At 43.5% G+C, this 25,677-nt stretch overlaps 1 protein-coding gene and 1 pseudogene across 1 annotated transcript in view; one reads left to right on the top strand and one right to left on the bottom strand.

Moving 5' to 3' along the window:
* Positions 1-343: 343 nt before the first annotated feature.
* The window catches only part of EMB (embigin), a 34,225-nt gene continuing 8,891 nt past the window's right edge, over positions 344-25,677 (bottom strand). The window contains exons 2-10 of the mRNA XM_035100730.3: positions 20,769-20,849; positions 16,934-16,996; positions 14,690-14,885; positions 13,413-13,504; positions 7,492-7,631; positions 5,544-5,826; positions 4,454-4,490; positions 2,998-3,073; positions 344-2,211 (exon numbers count right to left, since the gene is read on the bottom strand). Coding sequence (XP_034956621.3) covers positions 3,016-3,073; positions 4,454-4,490; positions 5,544-5,826; positions 7,492-7,631; positions 13,413-13,504; positions 14,690-14,885; positions 16,934-16,996; positions 20,769-20,849 — 950 coding nt within the window. The 3' untranslated portion in view covers positions 344-2,211; positions 2,998-3,015. The remainder of the gene's footprint in view (positions 2,212-2,997; positions 3,074-4,453; positions 4,491-5,543; positions 5,827-7,491; positions 7,632-13,412; positions 13,505-14,689; positions 14,886-16,933; positions 16,997-20,768; positions 20,850-25,677) is intronic.
* Positions 12,413-12,923, top strand: LOC148684457 (small ribosomal subunit protein uS19 pseudogene; annotated as a pseudogene).

The following is a 25,677-nucleotide window of genomic DNA, read 5'->3' as shown; positions in this document are numbered from 1 at the left end:
AGAGGAGATAAACTGCAGAACTGAATCAGCTGCAAGGTCGTTAAGGTTTGAACTTAAGAGAAGACTTCATTCAGTGCAAAAGATGGTGTGGCAGAGGGGAGCCTACAGTTTCTTTATATGAAGTTTTCTTCTCTACATTTATGATTTGGCAACCCTTCCTTGAATGTTAGTTCAAATTATATATGTGCAAGCGAGAAGGGATGAAACTAGATTATAGATATGGAATATAATAAACGGAACTGTGTGTGTAAAAATACCGTTCTGTTGTCAAAATATATATTTTTTGTTTCTAGGATATCATGCATGAGATAATTTCTCTTTCACACAAACATGCACAGAGATGTACAGAAATCACAGGTCTTTAATAATCCTTGTATCATATGAGTTTTAAGGCATCAAATATATATACTGGAACTCTCCAGAGACCATTACCCATTTTGCTCCTTAATGTTCATCAAAACCAGTGAATTACATTTCATAGTACAGGTAGACTTTAAAGACATTTATGCATCCTTTATAATATTGTCTGCTTCCACTTTGGTCGTTAATGAAATAAAAGTTCCATTCACATTATACCTACAGAATACAGAAAGAGAAAACACTGCCCCCCGACTTAACCTCTGAAGGAGCTTGAAGAACTGAAGTTGCACACATATTGCAATTGTACGGGTTTAGATAACCATTTCCCTTCCTATAATGCTCAACATATACCCAGGTTTCTGACAAGCCTGGAACAATTATACTACACTGGGCAACATGATGGAAGGTTCTGGAATGTTTGAATGTACAGAGGTGACACAGCTACTGGGCTCAGGGCCATGCTGGTGGTCCCACCTGCAGATGTCCATCATCGGCAGAGAGTCTACATCAAGAATGCCTCCGCTCCTTATGCATAGCCTCCTTCAAGAAAGGCAGTCCATGCAAACTGGATGGCGGAGTCTGGCGGTGGAGTCAGAATGGGCAGGCTCCACATAGTCCTAATTCTGGTACTCACATGTTTCCCCCTTCATGAGACAGGCGAAGGATGCTAATGTCACTTAAGAAATCTCAACTATGGCTTGATTGTGTCAGTGTCCATGTGAGTTTGAGCACCCTGAAGATTTGAGGGAGTCTGATAAACCTTACTTGTTCAGGTTTAGTGATCATTTTCTTTATTACAAAATCCTTGGGAACATCAAAAGACAGACAAAATGTAACCAGTATTGGCCCAATTTTCAGAGTGGGCATTTGTGCAACAGGTTAAGAGATTAATTTCAGGATTCAGAAATATGTAGCTACACATCCAAGAAATGGGAGATAATATTTTAGAAATGTCTTGGTTCTTCTGTTTTTTTAATAAAGAGATTTGTGGTAAGTTTACAACACTTTGGTGAGGTCATAAATCAGTAACATAACCATAATTACCAGAACTTATTGCCTTGGCTGTCCAGTAGTTATGTAAAGCATACCTCTGTTGCCAGACAGACCAACTCAGGACCCTGGAATTATTACATGAAAATATTTTAAAATAATACTATTGGTTAAAATATCACAACTAAAAAAATCTAAAGGCAGGGGCTGTTATTTGATGTCTAGTTTCCAAGCCCTTCAATTATCTGAACATGTAACATGATTTCTCCAAGCATTTTTTCTCTAAAAGGGTATTCTTGAGATTCTAAGAGTTTACACAAAAATTTCTGAGCGGCTAAAATATGGTCATCTTGACCCAATTTGTGCGAACCTGCTCTGGGTTAAAGGGGGTGAAGAGATAACATACTATCAGTAGAATTCTAAATACAAACAGTATACCTGCTACATCTTTTCTTCATGGCTGGCATGGATTAGGTCTGTTGCTGCACTGCTTTCCTAACACAACAGAATCAGTTGAAGCCTTGAGTAACTTCGACAGTGAGTGCTGAGCCTCATATACAAAAAAAGCATCTCATACAGTATATACTTAAGACTCACAGCTGAAAGTTAAGGTCAGGTAACTGTAGCCAAGACACCCAAACTGGTAAAACTGATTATAACTGCATACAGCAACATTGGTTCAGACTGTACGTGTATGACATCAGCATCATTTTATACATTCATTACTAAAAAGGCATTTTAAAGCACTATTTTTACATATATCTAGAAAGACCATAATCAGAAGCCAAATAGTTATGATTCCATTGTCCACATCTTCCTGAAGTTTTCCAGTGTGTCAGATTTCCAACAGGTTTGTTTCATCTAAACAAAACAGAACACATATAACTATATATGGAAGTACCAAACAATCTAAGATAGGGGATGGAGTTATATAATAATTATTTATTATTATTATATTATTATTATTATTATTATTATTATTATTATTATTATTATTATTACTGTTGTTTATTTGTTGTTGTTGTTGTTATTCTGTATTTTGTGCTTTTATCTTGTATTTTTATGCTGTGAACCACTCTGAAATCTACAGGTGAAGGACAGTATACAATTTAAATAATACTGGTTCATGCCCATCACTTTTTAAATCTGTAGTATCACCATCCAAGATTATGCAGTCATGGTATTCCTGCCCAGAATTTTGGTGTGATACACTAAGATGAGCATGCATAGCTTGAGTAGTCCATCACCATCCCTTGGTTCCTGTAGTCTTAAGCAAGCGCCAGAGCCAGAAGCATTATCAGAACTTTGGTTGGCCGCAATGCATGGCTGGGGAACTGTTTCACTTTGGTAGGTCTGAAGCTGTGTAGGCCTCCAGTAAGGGGACAATTTACCAGCCCCACATCAGTAGTGCTCTTGGTGACTTCTCTTAAAACTTCCTGTTTCTAAGACATACCATCAACAATCTTTTGCAATAATACGGTATCAAACCTTCCCCTCCCCTTATTTGAAAGCATTTTCTACTCATTTCAGTGAAGGTGAGTGAAGTTGTACATTTGAGAATGGCAAGGTGGCCCTGAAACAAGACAGCATACTTATTACTCAATTTTGTTACAGTCCCCAAAGCTTTCAAGTGGACTCCGAACTTACCGCCCTTCCACAAACAACTTAAGCCTTTCTTTGCCTGGTGGTACTATTTTCCACGCCATTGCTGTCTTCCGTTCTCCTGTACAGAAGTGACATTAACATAAGCCTGTAAACATCGTGAATCATTGTTTTTCCTATGTTTGGAGTTGCCCTTTTCTCTGGACAGACATTTCTATTGTCACCTTTCATGTGGGGAACCTTCACTACCAACCAGAAGAGCACGCCACCCAGGAAGAACAGCATAACAAGGGGAAGACCAACCTGGTTCTACCCATCAGCCAGTGGATGTACAGCTGCCATGTTTCTTTTCCTCTTCCCCTCTCGATTTGTTCATTAGTTTTTTGAAACACATCTATTAGGGAGCATGACCTTGCAGTCAATTCTAGCTACCAATTGTGCTGTAAAAGGTAAAGGGTAAAGGGACCCCTGACCATTAGGTCCAGTTGTGACCGACTCTGGGGTTGCTGCGCTCATCTCGCTTTATTGGCCGAGGGAGCCGGCGTACAGCTTCCAGGTCATGACTAAGCAGCTTCTGGTGAACCAGAGCAGCACACGGAAACACAGTTTACCTTCCCGCTTGGAGTGGTACCTATTTATCTACTTGCACTTTGAGGTGCTTTCGAACTGCTAGGTTGGCAGGAGCTGGGACCAAAGCAACGGGAGCTCACCCCGTCGCGGGGATTCGAACCGCTGACCTTCTGATCGGCAAGCCCTAGGCTCTGTGGTTTAACCCACATGGAGAAGTTATTGTCAGGGAAAAAAGACTAGCTTAGTAGCATGTAGGGAATCTTTGGCCTTCCAATGTTGCCAAGCCACAACTCCCATCATCCTTGGCCATTGGCTATGCTTGCTAGGACTGATGGGGGTTATAGTAACATCTAGGAGGAAACACACCCAATGTAGGTATCTTCCCCTGGTATCTCCAACTAAAAATATCAGCTAGGAAGTGAGGGGACGCTGTACTGGAGACTCTAGGGAGCTACTAGATGGACAAAATCTGAGCAGATATAAGTCAGCTTCCTATGTTCTGTCTCCACTGTTGCAGGCACTATGCCTTCAAATGTTGGTTGTTGAGAATTACATGTGTGGAGAATGCTGCTGCACTTAAGCTCTGCTTTGTGGGCTTCCCATGGGCATCTAGAGGGAACTATGAGAGCAGAGTGCTGAACTAAATAGACCTTTGGCATGATGCAGGAGAGCCAGAGCCCTTCTTATGTACAGACTTTTTGCCTGGGAATTTGAGAGCAACTGTCATGGTGGGGTGTGAGGGACTAAATAATTCGGAATCCCTACATTTAATTACAAACCGGCATCAATTAAGAACAGAACTTTTCTCTTCTTGAAAATGCCACGATTAATGGGTGCAACCCTACTGAGCTCAATAGCCAAGGCCGCTTAAATTTTCAGCACATACTATTTAGGCATTCCTATAAAAAGGCAAAATAAAATTGCTACTTACAGGGTCTCTGTTTGTTCAAATTCTTTTTCAGCTTCTTCTGTGAGACAAAGAAAATCCAATGATTATTTCGCATATCCATCATTGCATTAACAGGAGCATAAGAACAGGTGTGCCATGTTAAATCAGCAGGCCAGCACATGAAGATCTAAGTGGTTCTCGCTGGCACGATGTAAACACACTGGCAGTCACAGCCACAGCTGAGGCAGAGCAAAACTTACTGATCATTCGGCAATTACCGAATGCTAATTATTTTGTCCACTTTGGAAAAGGCCCAAATATGCACAAGGTGAGTCCTACATAACTTGCCTACGTGACTTATCTAAAGTGGGAAAACACGTCCTCTGATAGGGGTGCCAACCTGAATAAAATATTGAGAGGGCAGGTAAGCCCTGCTCCACATAATCAATCACATGACATGGCATGCACACATCATTTGAATGGCAATGCCAATCAGCAGGGGGGGGGGGCGAAGGGACCTTGGCCTTAGGAGTTGGCTCCTAGTCTAAGCACTAGAAAATACCATCCAATTTGATTTATGTCATTTCTTTCTCTAGGGCAAGCTTGGCTAACCGATGGCCCCTTTTCAGATCATCTTACATTGCAGATTACTGGTTAATCCAGCCTTTTCCAACGTGGTGTCTTCCAAAGGTTTTAGACTACAAGTCCCATCATCTCCAGTCAGCATGGCCTATCATCAGTGATGATGGAAGCTATAGTCCAGTAACATCTGTTTGGCACCACATTGTGAGTATACTGGGTTTTACCGAAGAATTATAGCGAACCCTGGAAATCCAATTCGTGTAGTATAGGGGTGTGTAGCAATGTATTTTGCAACTGTAGTATAATCCATTTCATTGGGACAGATTGGAGGAGGGCATGTGGAAAGGAAAGGCCTGTGTATAGTAGAGAGCACATTTGTTGTTGTTGTTGCTGCTGCTGCTGCTGTTTAGTCGTTTAGTCGTGTCTGACTCTTCGTGACCCCATGGACCAGAGCTCGCCAGGCACTCCTGTCTTCCACTGCCTCCCAGAGTTTGGTCAAAAGTAATAAAAGGAACACATTACCAAAAAGTGCGCTCCTCCTATATCTTACCAACTTGAAATTCTTTCTTTTTGGTGCACGCTTCATAGGCAAAAATAGCAGCTACAAAAAGGACAACTTCTGCAGCTATTGCAAGAAATGGCTTGAGGGGTGTCATATAGGTGAGAACTTTGAGATACACTTCGCCTTTTCTTGCACCTAGAGGAAACACGGCTTCACACGAGTAAACCCCAGTATCTTTCTCAGAGAGATCCATGATCTTCAGTTTTGTTATGTTGGCATGCTCTTGCATAATGATGTACTTTTCTGGCATCAGAGTAGTATTAATAGCCACCTGGTGCAAAAACAAGTTCACAAAGCTTTAGTAGGGTGACATAAAATGGACTCATGTTAGCACTGGAAGTTCAGAAAGTAGGAATTAAAATATGGGAATGGAATACTCTTAACAGGGAAACTATATATGCAATGGAAAAGCAGAAAGGGAAAAGGAAATGGCACAATTATTATTATTATTATTATTATTATTATTATTATTATTATTATTATATTTATACCCCACCCATCTGGCTGGGTTTTCCCCGCCACTATAGGCGGCTTCCAACAATTACCAACATACATTAAAATATCACAGATTAAAAACTTCCCTAAACAGGGCTGCCTTAAGATGTTTTCTAAATGTCAGGTAGTTGTTTATCTCCTTGACCTCCGATGGAAAGGCGTTCCACAGGGCGGGCGCCACTACTGAGAAGGCCCTCTGCCTGGTTCCCTGTAGCTTTGCTTCTCGCAGTGAGGGAACCGCCAGAAGGCCCTTGGCGCTGGATCTCAGTGTCCGGGCTGAACAATGGGGGTGGAGACGCTCCTTCGGGTATACTGGACAGAGGCCGTTTAGGGCTTTAAAGATCAACACCAACACTTTGAATTGTGCTCGGAAACGTACAATTCACAAGTACTTAATTGACAGTCTAGTTTGGGCCAGGGGTTTGAATGCAAGCTTACTGGTATGTTTTCCTTGGGCAAATGTTCTTCTACCCAGGAAACAGTCTACTACTTAGTCCACACCAAACTTAAACCTTGAAGACTAGAGTCTAGTAAAGGTGGTAGGCAGTGCTTTTTTCTGGGGTTACTCAAGGGTTTGCAGTACCAACACCTCTTACCTCCTAGAAGAAAAGCACTGGTGGTAGGAATCTGTTATAATAAGATGTTAAAGTACCTCAGTAAACCTACAATGCCCAAAGTTCTTTAGGGCAGGGTTCTCAGAAACTTCCTATCCCCAGGACCCAGCACTGAAATATAGGGTAGCCCACCAGTCACAAAATGGCAGCATAAACAGTTTCCCATTACCAAGATCACATGGTTTCTATTCCCCAATTAAATGATCACAGAAATCGTAATAGATGGAATCCAATGACATTACCCTGAACCAATCAAAATCTTTTTGCTCTTCAGATCATGCAATATCATGTGAGTAGGTATAATCATTTTTCAGTGTCTTTCTTTACTAAGACTTTGACTCATTTCCCTATTCATTAAATGTCTCCCAATATACTCTTTCATCTGTCTATAAAACAATTCAAGATTAATCACAATTGCCATGCCTAGTCGGCTCTCTTTTCATGCATACACTGACCACCATAGATTATATTTTTTCAGTGTTCTGTACAGTGAAAGGTAAGCAGGCACAGGCATTTTTAGTTTAGTTAGGTCAGGGGTGGCCAACTTCCAAGAGACTGTGATCTACTCACAGAGCCACTGATCTACCGGTGATCTACCACAGATGTCCAGTGATCTACCGGTAGATCACGATCTACCTGTTGGACATGCCTGAGTTAGGTCATAGGCTCAAAAGAAAATGGAATCCTCAAAATGATAGTTTTATTTTCTGCATCAGGAGCATCCCTGTGTCCAACCCTTATCCCATTTCTAGACTGCATTTGAAGAGAGCTTCCTATAAAAGTACTGAATGACATATATGTGTGTCCTTTATCAAGCGGAACTTCACCTGCTCGCTTCCATTCTTTGTATACCAAACCCAGGAAGATGGGTTATATTGGTGGGTTTCACTGCCAATCAAACATGCCAGGACCACAAAATCGCGTACGTAACTGATTATGCGCTCAGATTTTCCATGCGGTTCAGGCACTAAGGGAAAAAAACAAAACACACTTTTTTTAAAAAAGACCACTTGTGAAAGGATGCATCCAAGGATCTATAACACATATGAGTTACTCCATACCCTCTGATGAAAATAGGGATGTCTGAAGGCAGGGGTCAGCAACCTTTTTGAGCCGTGGGCTGGTCCACCATCCCTCAGACCATGTGGTGCTCCGGACTATCTATCTATCTATTGGGTGTGTGTGTGTGGAATGAACAAATTCCTATGCCCCACAAATAACCCAGAGATGCATTTTAAATAAAAGCACACATTCTACTCATGTTAAAACACATTGATTCCCGGACAGTCTGCAGGCTGGATTGAGAAGGCAATTGGGCCGCATCCGGGCCCCGGGCCTTAGGTTGCCTACCCCTCTGCTAAGGGAAAGCGGGACATTCTGGGATCAAATCAGAAACTGGGATGGCTTCTGTAAATCCAGAACTGTCCCTGGAAAATAGGGACACTTGGAGGATCTGCTACTTCCTTATCTTCGCTATTGTTACAGAAGGGGCTTCTGCCAAACCTAGGCCATGCTAATTTCTCCCAGCTGGATGCATGAACCAGAGCAAGGAAAAGATAACCGGCCTCAAAAGAGCCAAATACAAGCAACCCATTCAATGTCCTTCCTGCATTTCCTTTCTTCGTGTAAACAGGGGTTCAGCCAACTGAGAAGCAGAGCGCTGTTAAAACATATTGCTTTAATCTCTCCGATAAATTAGAGCTCAGCATATAAAGCACGAAACCAAATGTATCTGATTAGCATCACTGCTTCTCAGTCTGATTAATGTTCGTCAGCAGAGCGCGATCTCTTTTGTCATGCCGCTCTGTTTTAATGAAAGTTTTCCTTCTTAGATGGCACACACTGTTTCACTGCTCGGAATAAGCGATGACGACTGGATCTGCGGAGGCGTCAGCCAAAAGGGGGTGGGCTGGGGAGGAGAGGAGAGTGAACATGACAAGGCTATCCCATTGTGTTTTGAAATGGTGCCTTACTGGTGGGGCAGCACAAAGCTTTCAACAGCCATATGCATTACTTCAACTACGAGGCTCACAGTTAACTTTTCTTCTGCCTCTGCCCCCATTCCATGCTTTAAAACAGCATCTACATTCCAGATATGTTCAAGGTTTTGTTTTGTTTTTAAGCAGTTTGCCTCCACTGATTTTAAAATAAGAAATGAAATACACAGAGCATGTATCCTCCACATTTTAAGCTCACTAAAATCAATGCACCGTCTTGACTACAGAATACATACATTCCAAGAGTTTAAAGCCAAAATCTGAGACTCCATCTTCCCAGATGCCATCTTCCCATTTTTTTTTATCATGACAGAATGGCAGCCATTTTGGTTGTCATGATTTCACACCATAATTTCCCCCCCAAAAGGCACTATTTTCAAGTACAATGCCACCAAATGCATGTTTTTTTAACCCCACACAAAATCACACACCCCCTCAAAAAAGGACTTTTGTGCTGCAAAACTGCACAAGATCACAGCAACCAAAATGGCTGCCGGTCTCTCGCATTAAAAAATAAGATGTCCCAGTTTATATGGAACACTTGTAGGCTATGCAGAATATGCCATTTATATCTGCTGCCCAGATTCAACACACATTTATTTGAGAACAAGTACAGTTTTGTTGCAAAAAAGGAGATATATCTTTAAAGTAAAATTAATTAAGCTCAACATCTGCAACCATGTACATGTCTGGCTGGCTGCCACATGACTATAAAATGATTTTTTCTTTTTTTTCTTTTTTAAGGAAGCTTGTTTGCCATTCTCTGGGCAATCATTTGGAAGGGAAAGCAGGCTGTAGGGTGCTCAACAGCCCTGAGCTCCAGGCCTAGCTGCACAATTGTATTTTGCAAGTTAGCTGAAGTTAAATGGGAGACCACTGGAAACCATATAAAAAGCCAGCTTCAATTCACTTGATAATAAAAGACTCACCAGCAGAATCCTATATGTCTACTCAGAAGACACATTGAATACAATGGAACCTACTCCCCAAAAGTAGGCATGTCTAAAATTGCAGCCTAAGGCTGTAGTTGACTACAGCAGACCTCTGAGGAAATATGCACCAGGGTCGTAGCAGGGGGGGGGGGCTCCTCACCTCCACCAACGAAGGCCACTGCGGCCATTGCGGAGAGGCCCGCTATGCAGTGGAGCCGGCAGCAAACATCCCCAGCGCTGTACAGGGTTGCAGCTGCTGCGGGGATGAAGCCGCTGCAGCCGCGAGTGGAGGATCCTGGGCGGCAGCATCCCCGTATGGCGCTGTCGTTTGCCGGCGGCTCTGCTGTGTAGCACACATGTGTGGAGCCACTGCATATGGTGCATGCGTCATGTGCTTCCTGTGCATGTGTCATGTGCGTACGACACATGCGTCATGTGCAGCGGCACCACACGTGCGTAGTGCACACCACCGTTGCGCTGTGTGGGGGCGATGCCCCGCCCACGGTGCTGCCCCAAGCCCCGGAAAGTCTTCATCCGCCCTTGATATGCATAGGATTGGGAAATACATTTCCTAGCCATGATACAAGCAAAGTTTCCACAATAAGAATGATGAACAAAGTTTGCACTTTCTACTCTCTCCCCTGATCACTTTTCTCATACAGAAAGAGCCTCTGTGAAGTGTAGGTGGGTTCCCACGAGGCAAGACACAGTGATAACAGCTAAAACCTTTATTGAACTAACATAACTGGACAACAGGGGCAAAGCAACTGCTTATATACATTTCTGAAGGCCTGGGCCACTCCCACTCCCATGATTGGCTGTCTAAACTCCCAAGCTGCGAATCGTAACTCAGAGTTTAAGGGTCAATGGCCCAAATCCTGGATTGTTCTGTGATTGTATATCATCTATCGAACAGGGGCTCAGAATCCTTAGTCCAGACTCAAGCCCAGGCTATTGTATCGTTTTGTTGTAACGATTTAACTCGGGCATCCCCAAACTGCGGCCCTCCAGATGTTTTGGCCTACAACTCCCATGATCCCTAGCTAAGAGGACCAGTCAGGGATGATGGGAATTGTAGTCCAAAACATCTGGAGGGCCGCAGTTTGGGGATGCCTGATTTAACTTCTGACTTATTTATAGCTTTTTAACCTGTGTCTAGATCCACCCCAGCAAATGAAGGGTGCATTATTGGATATTATCTCGGTCAGAAATTGCCTTGGTGCTACAGCAGCATTTAAAAAATATTTCAAAAAAACAGTATTACTGAAACGCAATGAATGGGTGTCCTTTTGCCACAAGTTAAATGCAAAACTTGACTCTGCAATAATGAAATTCTAATCCTGTGAAACAGCTGCTTTTCAAGAAAACGGCTTGGCTGCTGCTTTTCCACAAGTATCCATGCAACTAGCAAATTGAAGGTTAATTTATTAACAGTCCAAGTGAAAGTCCTTCAAAACATTCTTGCTCTGAAATAGTTACGGCATATACAAAGGCAGCGCATCATTAATATTTAATTGGCATCCATCAATGTGCCCCATCCGTTCTATATTTAGCCCCATCTTAATAATTCAGCAACTTGCATCTTCAGTAAAATATCATCTTACATCAAGGTACCTTTCTTACAATCCCATTTCAGTAAAAAGGGAAAGCATCAGTAAAAACTGTTGCAAATCCTGGGTAGGTTTGAAGGAGAGGGCAGGGAAAACAAAGTGAAAAACAAAAACAAAACAAATACAAAAAGTCAGGACATTAGATAGAACAGGCATCCCCAAACTTCGGCCCTCCAGATGTCTTGGACTACAATTCCCATCTTCCCCGACCACCGGTCTTGTTAGCTAGGGATCATGGGAGTTGTAGGCCAAAACATCTGGAGTGCCACAGTTTGGGGATGCCTGAGATAGAACTTCAACTCCAGGAACAAACACAGTATATAAATGTAAAAACACAAAGCTATGTCCAACCCCCCCCCAAAAAAAAACCACCCAATAAAAAAGTTGAAAATATTACATTCAGTACTGCACTCACTTATGCATCTTAAAGATAAAATGATAACATTTAAAAATGTTGCTTGCTCCAAGCGGTATGCTTACTTATAGAACTTGCTATTATTGTTATTGTTTGAGTGCATATTTTAATTACGTGTGTTGATATTTTAGTGTTTTTGAGTCGTTGGTTTTTATACTTGTAAACCGCTGCAAAAGTATAAGTATGTCAGTGGTGTCAAGAGCCAATGTCACATAATGGGTAATGCAAATGGGGTCAGTCACTGTCTCTCAGCCTAATCTATTTCACAGGTTTGAAAGGATAGAAAGTGTGGAAGGGCTTTATGCACCCTGAGCCCCTTGGCAGAAAGATGGGGTACCTATTACAGAATGAATAAATGCCCACTGCAATGCACAATGAATGAGGCCCATTTCTGTTTTCATTTACAATAGTTCTGCATGTGGGTAGTTTCTGGTGCAACTTTTTTTGCATGTAAGACTCATGTTGTTCTCATTTCAACATTACTACAAGCTGCTTTCACCTTGGGAGAGAGGGTATAAGTATTGCATACATTTAATTCCCTGTGCAATCAAACCAATATTTTTTGCTTGGGGGGGAAATGTGGCTAACCCTGAATGTAAGTACAGTGGTACCTCGAGTTACAAACACCTCAGGTTACAAACTCTGCTAACCCGGAAGCAGTATCTCGGGTTTCAAACTTTGCCCCAGGATGAGAAAGTGAAACATGTGCCAGCAGGAAGCCCCATTAGCAAAAGCACGCCTCAGGTTAAGAACAGTTTCAGGTTAAGAACAGACCTCCGGCTTTTCCTGGAGGAGACTGCGGCGAAGATGGCGGAAGTGGAGCAGCAGAAGAAGCGTACTTTCCGGAAGTTCACCTATCGCGGTGTTGACCTGGACCAGCTCCTCGACATGTCCTACGAGCAGCTGATGCAGCGCCCGCCAGCGCCGGCAGCTCAACCGCGGCCTGCGCCGCAAGCAGGACTCCCTCCTCAAGCAGCTTCACAAGGCCAAGAAAGAAGCCCTGCCCATGGAGAAACCAGAGGTGGTCAAGACCCACCTGCGAGACATGATTATCCTTCCGGAAATGGTGGGCAGCATGGTGGGCGTGTACAATGGGAAGACCTTCAACCAGGTGGAAATCAAGCCTGAAATGATTGGCCACTATTTGGGAGAATTCTCCATCACTTACAAGCCCGTTAAGCACGGCCGTCCTGGAATCGGGGCCACCCACTCCTCTCGGTTCATTCCTCTGAAGTAAGGGAATTTGGGAAGAGTTGTGTCTATCGTGTAAATAAAAGGGTTTCCCAACAAAACAAAAACAAAAAAGAACAGACCTCCGGACAAATTAAGTTCGCAACCTGAGGTACCACTGTAAATCAACATGCCCTCAGATTGTTGAGGATTCTTCTCATGTTCTGCCTCCACCATCTATTCCCTTCCATTATGGTCCTAGTGCTCTTCAATGCTCAGCCTACCATGACACACCAAAGCCCACTTCCACAGGTATTCACAGTTGCTTTATAAGTCCATTTGAAAGATAGAGTTGGACAGGAAGGCAATGGAAGCTTTCCATGGGATCTCTCTACCTCTATCTCTGTATCAGCAAAGCATCATAAACAGGGATGGGTGAAACCCAACAAGTATTTTGGAGGGAAGAAAATGCTGAACACCCTTGTCCAATTTGGCTTCATGGGATTTTATTGCTATTAGCACAAATGTTCATTGAAACCGATAGCTGGGCAATAAAACCCTGGTTAGGTTATGTCACTATTAATAAATAGGGTCACAAAAGAAGCAACCATTTCATGATCTTACCTTGCAAACGAAATGTAGAATTAACTTCTTCAGGTTTGGTTTTATAAACACAAGTATAGTTTCCAAGTTGGTCTCTTGTTGTGACATTGACCCTTAACAGAAGAAGCATTATAATTGACGTTATATGACTATTTAAAAAAAAATTAAAAATGAGTGATAAGAAGCTGGAATTAACTTCAAAAAGCAAAAACTGAAAGTAGAATTAGAGAGTGAAGGCAAAATTGCTAATACAAGGATATTCCAGATTCATGGAAGATTGCAAACTGTAGCACGTGCAACAGATCAATTGATGGGCTGTGCATCTTGTATGAACAAACCACCACAGATAAAATACTACAGATGGAACTTCCAGTGAATATTTTACCCATTAGGTGAGACTTAGTTACCCATTATGTGGCCACCAACAAAAATGACATCCCTGTGTTGAGGTCTCCACCTCTCAAAGGTAAAATCAGGGATGTGTTCTGAAGATGTGAAAGTTAAAGGTAAAGGACCCCTGACAGTTAAGTCCAGTCATGAACGACTCCGGGGTTGCGGCGCTCATCCCGTTTTACAGGCTGAGGGAGCCGGCGTTTGTCCGCAGACAGTTCTTCTGGGTCATGTGGCCAGCAGCGCACAGAAACACCGTTTACCTTCCTGCCGGAGTGGGATACCTATTTATCTACTGGAACTTTTTTTTTTTTGCGTGCTTTCGAACTGCTAGCTGGGACCGAACAATGGGAGCTCACCCCGTCGCGGGGGTTCGAACTGCCGACCTTCCAATCGGCAAGCCCAAGGCTCAGTGGTTTACAGCATAGCGCCACCTGCGTCCTTATCTGAAGATGTTACTAGACCACAAATCCCATCATCCCCAACGACTGGCCATGCCAACTCAGTGATAGGAGTTGAACTCCAATATCATCTGGTAGATCACATGCCTTCCACCTCGGGTAAAATGTTGTAGCACTTAAAGCTACATGATGATGCCGCATAATTGGCTGCCACTGCTGGGGCACGTCTGTCTTTATGACCCCATGTAAATGCTGCTACACATTGTGAATGGAAAGAAAAAACTTTGACACAAAGATGCCCTTTGCAGTAGCTGCCCTGTGGCTCTCATAGTTAAGCTCTCCTCCTCACTGCAAATGCAATGTTTTATATCAGAATCATTTTTCATACCCTGCAAAAGATCATCAACTGGGGGTGGGGGGGAAGCAATGCCAATACACCTGTCTGCATCAAACCTTCCTTCCTTACAAACGCTGTAATACACTAGGCAAACCAGAAAGGCCACTCACTCATGTCGACTGCACCAACTGTTCTTGCTTTCATTCTTGTAGATTGTGTCATGTTTTATTGTTTCGTTCTCCTTCTTCCAAACAACCTCAATTTGTTCCACATCCATAGAAGGCTGAAGAACCAAACTACACAACAATTCAAGCTCAGCTGGACTCTGTAAAATGATGGTTTTAAGCACTGAATCTTTGGGGGAATCTATGGGAAATAAAAAGAAAGTTATGTGCTTAACAGAAAATACTTTAACATGAAATTACATATTTATTTTTTACAACACACTATTTTGCAATGAGGACATTAGAAAAGCCCTACCATTCTGCAATTCTACCAAACATACTTAAAACTGTTATTTCCATCAATTTCAGGGACTTGCTTTGGAGTAAATGCTCCCAGTGCATTTGCATCAACAAGTGTCACAGGTACGTGCTAGTCTGTAATCACAGTTCAAATTTGAAGTTAACTATTAGCAAAAACGCGATCTTAACAGACTTGATTAATGAGCAAAGCAGCTTATTCCCAGTGGTCTTACTCCATGAAAATCAGTTGCCGCGACTGAAAGTCCCCACCCTCTTCACTGCCATCTAAGTCCCCTTCTCCCCAGGATTTTTTTCCAAGCAATCCGAGACTGTGCCTGTGTGCAGCCAACCTTTCCTCTGTCCTGTTCATGCCTCTTCTGGTTCTGGGAGACAAAGGGGGAGGGAAGCTTGTCACAGCAGGAGGGAGAGAGAACCAAGCCTCTTTGCCAGCCTGACCCATCTCTTCCTCTTGGTCTTCCTCCTTCCATTCTCCTGCTTCAGCTTCTGCCTCCAATTCTGGACTTCTCTCTGCTACAGACTCTCCCAGATCACTAAGGCCTGTTAAGTCTTCAGCTTCCAGCACTTCCTCTTCCCAGTCTTCTCCCTCTAACCACTCATTGTTGTCCCACCACTACTCCCTGGGCTCTAAGCCTTCTTCCCTTGGTTCCCCTGCTGGTTCCTCCCACCATTCCTCGGCATCCAACTAGTCCATGACAACTAGACAAAGAAGCCTTTGGGTGTAAGGTCCACAAAGCAGTATGCCTCTAAATATCAGTTTTTGGGAATCACACGTGGGCAAAGCACTGTGGCAATCATGACCAGTTTGCAGGCTTCCCACAGGTTGGCCACTGAGAACAGGATTCTGGACTAGATGGGCCATTGGCCTGATCCAGCAGGCTCTTATGTTCTTAATCAGGGGTCAGCAAACTTTTTCAGCAGGGGGCCAGTCCACTGTCCCCCAGACCTTGTGGGGGACCAGACTATATATATATATGGGGGGAAGGAACAAATTCCTATGCTCCACAAATAACCCGGAGATGCATTTTAAATAAAAGGACACATCTACTCATGTAAAAACACGCTGAGTCCCAGACCGTCCGCAGGCCGGATTTAGAAGGCGAATGGGCCAGAACCGTCCCCCGGGCCTTAGTTTGCCTACCCATGTTCTTAATGAATCACAGTTCCACTGGGTTAAGTTCAACTAATTTTCCTCCATATAAATTCTGTGAAATATCCCTAATAGCTCAGTATTTATTTTATGTGAAGCAATTTATCCCTGACTGTTCAGCCTAAAAAAAGGTTCCTCAAGCAGCTTAAATATCTGTGGTAAGAGGGTCCCTATGCCCAGCATGACCAAAAAGGAGCGCTAAAATACCTCTGTCTCTTTTTCGACAAAGGGAGGAACTTGACAAACTGGTTTAAGAATGTATCCCTATGGAGCAGCTCAGAAAAAGGTAGCAGCAAAACCATAGGGCTTGGTCTGATATAAAAATGAAAGACTCAGTGGGTAACCTCAGACACACATGGTTCACTAAAGTTTCCTGCACAGCTACCCATAAGCTGTACTTTGTATTCTGGAGTTAAATCGTCAGACAGGTTTGGTTTCTATACACATACTTTTTGACCTAAAATTATTTAATGGCAAAAATGCAAATAATAATATTTACTACCTGTGTAGCCCACACACGCTGTCAAGGGGGCCCATGAAGTTCATAAAACATCATCATGAAGACTGTCCATCTCAGCACAGCCTTAAATGCAAGCAGTTTCCACCCTCCACCCTCAATTTGTTCTCTGGCTTTTAGCTGCTCTAGAAAATTTTGATCAGATGTTTTGAATTTTTTCTCCATGGCCATGGTGGCTGGAATCTTGCTTGTGGTTCCCCTCCCCTGCAAAAGCATGACTTCTCTACTACCAATCAATGTTCAGGATTAAGAGGAGAAAACATACCCTTCATGGTTAAATTATACTTCTTGAAAGGCAGGATCGGCGCTTGTGCAATGGAACGTGGAGCTGCCAGAAAGAAAAGTTGAGACTAGATTCATTTTCATATCGAGCAGAACAAGATCCAGCAGAAGATTAATTTGCTCTTTTAACATTCTTTAATTGAACAAAAAATATAAGGACCACAGGAGCAGAAGTACAATTCATAAAGAACACTGGGCTGCCACTAAAAACAGCCTTATGCTCAGAGCTTCTCCTTATCCTCCTAGTTCATTTTCTGATACCCTTATGCTGTGTGTATATTTTTCCTCCACACACTGGCTATTGAGCATGACTGTGCTGGCTGTGGATATAATCCAGAACATCTGGAGGATGCCAGGCTGGGGAAAGCTGAGTTATGCAGAGTTGGAGTAAGACCAAGAAGACTCAGTGGAAGGTAGATCTTTTAAGCTGCCTTATTCTGAGCAGACCACTGGTCCCAACTGGTCTACTCTCCAGGGTCTCAGAGGCCTTTGCAATCAGCGACTTCTCTAAACTGAAGTTGCTATGTCTTGAATTGACTCTTAAGAAGTATTCATCTGAAGTGAACAGTGGACTAAGGGCACATTTTTAATCACAAAATCGTTCTCACTGCAGACTTGCCTTCTCTTCTGCAAACCATTGGCCACACTAAACAACAAACTAAGAGCCAAACTCAATGTAAGGTCACATACATTACAGTAAGGTGAAATTGCATTACCACATTTAAAAGACAATTGAAAAAAACCCAAAATACACATATAAGTAGTTGTCATAAGGAAGAGGAAAAAGCAGCATGGAGACTATGGCAAGACAAAGGGGGAGATCTTCATGCACACAGACAAACACACAATGCTGAGGGGTGGAGGAATCCCTCTCTCCAGCAATTATTCCCAGTATATCCCAAGGATTGTTCCTCCCAATGCAAATAGCACTGGGGGTACGACGACTCTTGGATATCAGGAAAGGGTTAAGTGCCCCCTGCCTGCCTGCCATTGTCTTGACCCTTGCAGAAGAATGGGCACATTAAGTGCAGGAACACTTTTAAAGTAATGTTTTCCTTGGCTCTTCATAGCTGTGATCTGTGGTCTGAGATATTTAGGAAGAATACATTCCAAAGACCAAGCCTATGTTGCTGAAAATCAGAACCACCCCAATATTCTTTCAAAATGTTTTGGAGCATGAAAAAGTCTTCCGACACTGCAGGGGTCTGGCTCCTTTTCATTTTTATATAATATGTGAGCTGCTAGGGAGGGGTGTGTGTTTGTGTGTGTGTGCGCGCGTGTGTTTTAAAAGCTCCTCCCTTCCTGTGGATGAGAGAAAATGTTTTGGAGCAAGGAGCTGTTTCAAAGGCAGCTGTTTGTTGGGACTCCTTGACTGGTGGTTCTGGAGGGGAAGAGAATGGAGCTTCAGAGCATCAAAAGAAGTGCCCTGCTGGGTCAGAGCAAGGGACCACTTCAGTCCAGCATCCTGTTTCCACCACTGGCCAATCAGATGCTTCCCAGAAGCCCACAAAACAGTGCAAGAAGGCAGCAGCCCACCAAACACCCACTACAGTACAGGAAACCTGTACAGGAAGTTGAGAAATAAACAGCAGAACTTCCCTAAATGTAACCTTGGGCTAGGTGACACAATGAGCACAAATCAGCTCGTCTAGCATTTCCTGGGCTGGGCCCCTTTGGCCTGATAAGCAACTGAAACAGCTCGATACCCAACATGCAACCAAACGGCAGCGGCTAGTGTCCATTGGGACTGGGTGGGTGGAAGACAGGGAGCCCAACGTCAGGTAGAACCAGCAACAGGTGGCGCCAACTAGTTCTAGTTGTGCTCCTATCTTCCTAACTCAGCCGCGTTCTACAAAGGGCAACGCTGATGTTAAAATGAGACACAGTGCCACCCTCTGGAATGCTTGTAAGTAAGGCAGGCAAGCATGGGCTCAGGTAGGAGTAGCCTCCAGTTCAACCAGACCAGGTTTATTTTTAAAATACACTGTTTCCTGTAGGCCATGCTGCCAAGACTTAGGCTGCACATACTGTATACTCAGTGGTATATCTTGTCCTCCCTAAAGGAGGGCACGTGTTGTGGTGAGACCTGGAGACTGACATCCTGTGTTGAGGGTGGGTCAGATTGGTCAGCCACAACACCCGATTGGTAGGTCCCTCGATGTTGGGTTCAATCTGGCCAATGGGGTGCTGTCCAAACGGATCGAGGGACCTATATATACCCATGCACATGACCCAGAGCTTCTCTTTCAGCTTGTGCGTTCGGAACACACTCTCCCTACTTTTAGGGCTTTGTTGTGCTTGACCTTGCTATGCCGTCGTGTGTCGTCTGTCGTTGGGACAGGGCATGGCAGGAATTTCCCCCACTTGGCTGATTGGCTGTTGCCATTTGGGTTTCACCTCCCGCATTGCAAATCGTCACAACTTGTAAGGTTGTGGATAGGCACTGGTTCAGGTGATAGGGATGGGGGAATGCTCTTGCCATCCCTATGTGAAGGATATTCCGTTAAAGTAATCCAGGGACTCAAATGGTTTGGTCAACCCCCGAGAGGGGGTTGTGCCCGTGCCTTAGTCCCCCTGAGGGGGACATCTGGGTGGCAGACATAGTCTGTTCCCAGCTTTTCACCTATCCAGGTGTTCACCCTTGGCTGACCCCTGCTGGTGCCCAGGGTCAGCACTACCTGCAAGGGTGCAGGGAGCTAGTCGAACCAGAGCCTATGCAACCACTCGCTTTCTGTAATCAATAAAGTTGTGGCCTAAATTCTGCCAAAAACTAAAACTAAAATTTGAGTCAAGTGTGAATTTATTTAGGGGGGGGGAGTCTCTGGGTCTGAACACACAATTTTTTTCTGGGGGTTCTCAACACTACACAATACTGGCACCTTTTTTTCTAGAAGAAAAGCACTGTGTGTATTTAAAGCACATTACTTCCCCCAAAGAATCCTGGGAGCTGTAGTTTACCCCTTGCAGAGCCATCATTCTCAGCACCCTTAAACTACACTTCCTGGAATATTTTTTTTTGGGGGGGGGGGACATCATGTACTTTAAGTGTATGGTGCATATGTAGCCTTAGAGCAGATTTGCGCCATATATCCAAGCACAACCAACACATGTATAAAGCACATTTGTCCCCACAAAGAATTGTGGAATCTGTAGTTTGTTAAGGACACTGGGATTGGTGGACTTGTGTGGGTAAATGGCGGTCTCCGTGACTTTTGGGGGTAAGTCATGTGCTTCCTTTGTGTGGTGCAGATGTTCCCGTAGGTGTCTCAGGCTGCTGAACCCTCCCGCTGCCACCCGGGTTCTCTAGTACAGGGTAAGAGGTGCAAAAGCTGGGGTCTGATTCATGTCAGTGCCAGCAAGAATCCAGGTAATAAATCTGGTTTTTCTGCATTTATTAAGAGAGGAGGAGGAGAGGGTGGGAATGTGCCTAGCCCCAGCTTAAAGGATGCGTGAATTGCAGCCTTGAGAATTTTGCTACGTGCCTCTTTTTAAGTCACCAGCAACACTTGTTGTTTCGGTTTTGCCTACACAATCTTATCAGCAGAGCTACCAAGTGCACTTGCCCGGGCTGAAGAATGCAACTCAATCAATACATGACAAGGTACAGGCTTCTCCTGGAATGAGTGACAAGAAGACTCCTACAGGGCAAAAGAAAAACACAAGGTGTTCCTCAGCCTTATCTTCCTCCTCTCAATAACTGGAATATTTTAGAGTGTAAACTCCCTTGGCACAAGATTAATCTTGTGCTGTCATCACTACTGGTAGAAACAGCAGACATGAGAAAATAGCCCTACTGGAAAATAATAATAGGTTGTTACCTGAGGTGGAAGTTCCCCGAGAGAAAATTCCATTGCTGGAAGTCCTTTCCTGGTTGCGATTTTGGGCTGTCAAAGTATCAGCTACATACAATGGAAAAGAAGAATACAAAATATTTATTCTTTTTATGGTACGGTTTTGAGATTTTTGTTTTAATTTTATGATTCTGGATCCTGAGAATGGAACTGACCCTTCATCCAGACACAGTGAGCAAATGTCCCAATCCTTTGACAACAAATTATGAACAGGGCACCTGCCTTTCATTCCCTTGTACAGGGAAAAGCAAACCAGACTGGAAATTAAAGCTTATTGAGTCAGGAGAGCATCCTCCATCTCACCTGTGGACAGCAGGCTAGCTTAGGGACACAGGGTAGGCCATGTGGACCACACTGGTCAGCCTTCCCTTGCCCTCCATCATCTCCTCCATGCAACGAAGTCTCATGGAAAATGCAACTTAAGTCATTCCAAAAGAAGATATTGGAGTAGCATACTCCAAATCATTTGCCCACGAACATGGACAGAAAATAGCAGTTACAGCTGGAAGGCAACATCTGGAGAGCTGCACTGATCATTGCAATACATCTATTATTATTATTATTATTATTATTATTATTATTATTATTATTATTATTATTCCATATAAGATGGTTATATAATCTAAGAAGAGGAAAGGCTGAATTTCCACTACATTACTGGCCACACTCTGTCTAATGGTAGGGCAGGGGCTCTGGTAATGAATATTGGATATATTATTATTATTATTTTGATGCGGGTGGCGCTGTGGTCTAAACCACTGAGCCTTGGGCTTGCCTATTAGAAGGTCGGCAATTCGAATCCCTGCAATGGGGTGAGCTCCCGTTGCTCGGTCCCAGCTCCTGCCAACCTAGCAGTTCGAAAGCACGCCAAAAAAGTACAAGTAGATAAATAGGTACCACTCCGGTGGGAAGGCAAATGGCGTTTCTATGCACTGCTCTGGTTTCGGTGTTCTGTTGTGCCCGAAGAGGCTTAGTCATACTGGCCACGACCCGGAAAACTGTCTGTGGACAAACGCTGGCTCCCTCGGCTCCCGCCGGCTCATCTGTGAAGCGAGATGAGCGCTGCAACCACAGAGTCATCTACGACTGGACTTAACTGTCGGGGTTCCTTTACCTTTTTAAATACCTGTTTAGGGATGCATTTCCTGACCCACTTTGTTTGATAAACTTTTTTGGTTAACTTGTTTGTTGATCAGCTCCTGCCTGGGACTCTAAATCATTACATTTTCCCCTCACACAACCAACCCCTGTGGTAAATTGTAGAAATTTGTGTAATTGGTATACCATGAGGTGGGTGCACTATATTTAATTGGGGGCAGATAGCAGGAGCGGATCCACCGCATTATTAATTTGTGGTAGTAAGTGGCGGGTCTGCTATATTTTAATGGAGTTTTTTCATGGTGCTTTTCCTTGGAGACCCTGTGTTTTACCATTGAACTGGAGCAAACAGCAATTGGGTTTTCCAGAGAAAAGTGCCAGGACAGAAAAAGTCCACACTCTGACACAGAACTTTAAAGTGCAAACCTGTGCCTGAAATTGTGGTATAAAACTAATATGGATGAGCCCCGAGTCCCTTGAGAAAGTGTAGAGGAAATAAGCTCACTGCAGTTTTACAAAATTCTTTTTTTTTTAATATTTAAAATACCTTTATTTCGAATAAGGATTTAAAAGTTATTTACATCAGATCTTTCCAAATGTAAACAAACAAATAAAATATATAACAAAATACATCAAACCAAACCAAATTCTCAAAACTGAAATTATACATACCAAAATCATATCTCAAGATGTATTCCACTTCCATGAATAAACAAAACTTCCAACCCTTCACCATCATATCTGGTTTTTGTTGTTGTTGTTATTACCCACAAGTTAGTTTATATCGACTTTACACTAGAATTTTTCCTCTCTTTTCTTGATTTCACTTTTTATATTTTACAGATATCGCTCAAGTTCTGCCAATAGAATGTTGTTGTTACTGTATGTTTTTACAAAACAGTTTTACAAAATTCTAACAAAGAACCTGGTGGTCCATATATATTATTGTAATTTTGCCAGGTAAATCTGAAAGCAGCTTAGACTGAATTACAATGCACAAAATTAAGCAAGTGGCTTTGAAAGTAGATATAAGTCATCTCAAGTCCTGACTGATTCAGAACACATCCTGGGTTCTGGAAGGGTCAGTCTCCTGCTATTCCCTCTGTTGTTGTTGTTGTTGTTTAGTCGTTTAGTTGTGTCCGACTCTTCGTGACCCCATGGACCATAGCACGCCAGGCACTCCTGTCTTCCACTGCCTCCCGCAGTTTGGTTAAACTCATGTTCGTAGCTTCGAGAACACTGTCCAACCATCTTGTCCTCTGTCGTCCCCTTCTCCTTGTGCCCTCAATCTTTCCCAACATCAGGGTCTTTTCCAAGAATTCTTCTCTTCTCATGAGGTGGCCAGAGTATTGGAGCCTCAGCTTCACGATCTGTCCTTCCAGTGAGCACTCAGGGCTGATTTCCTTCAGAATGGATAGGTTTGATCTTCTTGCAGTCCATGGGACTCTCAAGAGTCTCCTCCAGCACCATAATTCAAAAGCATCAATTCTTTGGCAATTAGCCTTCTTTATGGTCCAGCTCTCACATCCCTTCATGGATCAATGCCTTGTCGTGGCGAAGGGGCTTGAATAACTCAGAGAAGCTATGAGCTATGCCATGCAGGGCCACCCAAGGTGGACAGATCATAGTGGAGAGTTTTGACTAAACGTGATCCACCTGGAGAAGGAACTGGCAAGCCACTCCAGTATCCCTGCTCAGGCCCGGCTCGCCCATTGACTCCAGTGGCGCAATGCACCATGGCGCCTGGGCGATCAGGGGGGCGCTGAGGGGCGCCCCAGCAAGTGCGGGAGCTTTGCGGCAGCCTCCCTTTTTCCTCCACCAGCCGCGCCGGGAGAGCAGGGAGGTAAGCGAGCGGAACAGGGGCACTAGGACCCTGTTCCGCTCTGCAGCGCCAGGGTCATCCCTCACCCTGGCGCTGCGTTTCATTGGTAGAGGCGACGCCACATGTCAGCTCATCTACCAATGAAACGCAGCGCCCTGTTGGCGGGAAGAAACCCCGACGGCCGCATCCTGCACTCACCCAGCTGCGTGTCTGGCCGGCGCACGGAGCTCGGCAGGTGGGCCACGGAAATGGCCCGCGACACTCGGAGGCGGCCCGGCCGCGAGCAGCTCCTGTCGCGCCTCAGCAGCACCTCTTTTTTCTGGGTTGCTTATCCAGCGGCCTCCGGCACAGCGCGGCCCCGCTGTGAGGTGCGGGGGCTGCCGTGAGGCTCCTGCCACCCGGCACACCGGGTAAGAGTTTTCCTTCTTTTCTTTTTTTTAAGAGTGGGGGGGCGCGTGCCCGAGGGATCCCAGCACCAGGGCGCCCAAGGACCTTAAGACGGCCCTGTCCCTGCTAAGAAAACTCCATGGACAAAGACAACAGGCTATTCCCTCTAGTGGCTGGCTTTTTCTGACAACTTAGTTCCAGGGAAGAGCTAAAGCACTTTAAGTGAATGATTAATGGTTATGACTAGTGATTATGGCTGAAAATGATAAAGAAGGACTTCCTCCCTGTTAAATCAAGTCTATAGCATTAAAAAAAAAAAACCAGAACAGAAAGACTATTTCTGGGCAGTTCTACATTTCCTGAGGACTGTACAAAAAGGAGACAACTGGCTCAAGTTTTAGAGCAGGCATGTCCAACAGGTAGAACTTGATCTACCGGTAGATCACTGGACATCTGCAGTAGATCACTGGCTCCCACCAAACTGTGGCTCCCCTAAAAAAAGCTCAACATTTTTTTAAAAATCATCTTTATTCATTTTACACATAAAATACAAAAAAGAAAAATAAGCACAAAAAAGAAGAAAAAAGAAAAAAAGAGGGAGAAAAAACCAGAAAAACAATACAAAAATACAAAAAAGAAACAGCTACAAAAAGAATAAAAATATCTAATAATCTTATATCATTCTTAATTCATTTGGACTCCCCCGGTTCCCCCCTCATTGGTTTCTTATTTCAATCCTTATAGAGCAGTTTTCACAAAATACCAATTATTTTAAAATCAATTAACATTTCCTCTCAAATTACCACCTTTCAATTTTATCTTAAAAACCTAATTTTTAATATACATATATTCTAATTAATATTTCCCCAACTTAAATTTTTACCAAAAATGAAATACTATCTTAAAAATCATTTGTCCCCCCCTTTCCCTGGACTCAGTTTACCCAGATATCTCAGCAAATTCCTTAAGTCATACCAGTGTCGGACTTCCAATCAATCCAACCTAAAAACACCTAATTATAACTTTTCATCCCACTCCTACCCTTTCCGCAAACTTCCAACCATACCTTTTAAAACCAACCTGTTGCTTCCCCACTTTTCTTGCTGTTTCCATTTTTTTTTCCCCAGCGGTTTCCCTGCCCTCCCTCTCTCACTGGGTGTGCAGGAAACACCCCTGGTTCACAATTGAGGAGTTCATTTTTCAAGTCCACATCTCCCACTTGTGGAGCATTTTGCCATCCTTCTTTTTCCTCTTCTTTGCAGTTTTGAAATTCTTCTGAATTATCCATGTTGTCTAGCGTATGTGATTCTTCCTCTAAGTCCTTAAAGTTGTATTCTTCTCTTCCCTCATCATTATTCGTGTTGTTGCTTAGCTCATCAAGTCTTTTATTGATTTGTTTCCATTGCATATTATTCTTAGCCAGCTCATCTTTAATATTCAAGAGTTCCAAATAGATCTTTTGATAATAAAAGTCTTGTGTTAATGCTGGGACTGCCATTGTCCTTGCCTCTCAAATCCCGTGGGAAAGCAAAAGATAAGAAGACCGGATGTAGCAGGAGTCAATTTCCA

Source organism: Zootoca vivipara, chromosome 10 (assembly GCF_965207765.1).
Source record: "Zootoca vivipara chromosome 10, rZooViv2.hap1.1, whole genome shotgun sequence".
NCBI classification, from domain to species: Eukaryota; Metazoa; Chordata; class Lepidosauria; order Squamata; family Lacertidae; genus Zootoca; species Zootoca vivipara.
Note: the sequence above shows the minus strand (reverse complement) of the source record. Positions and strands in the feature narration are given on the sequence as shown.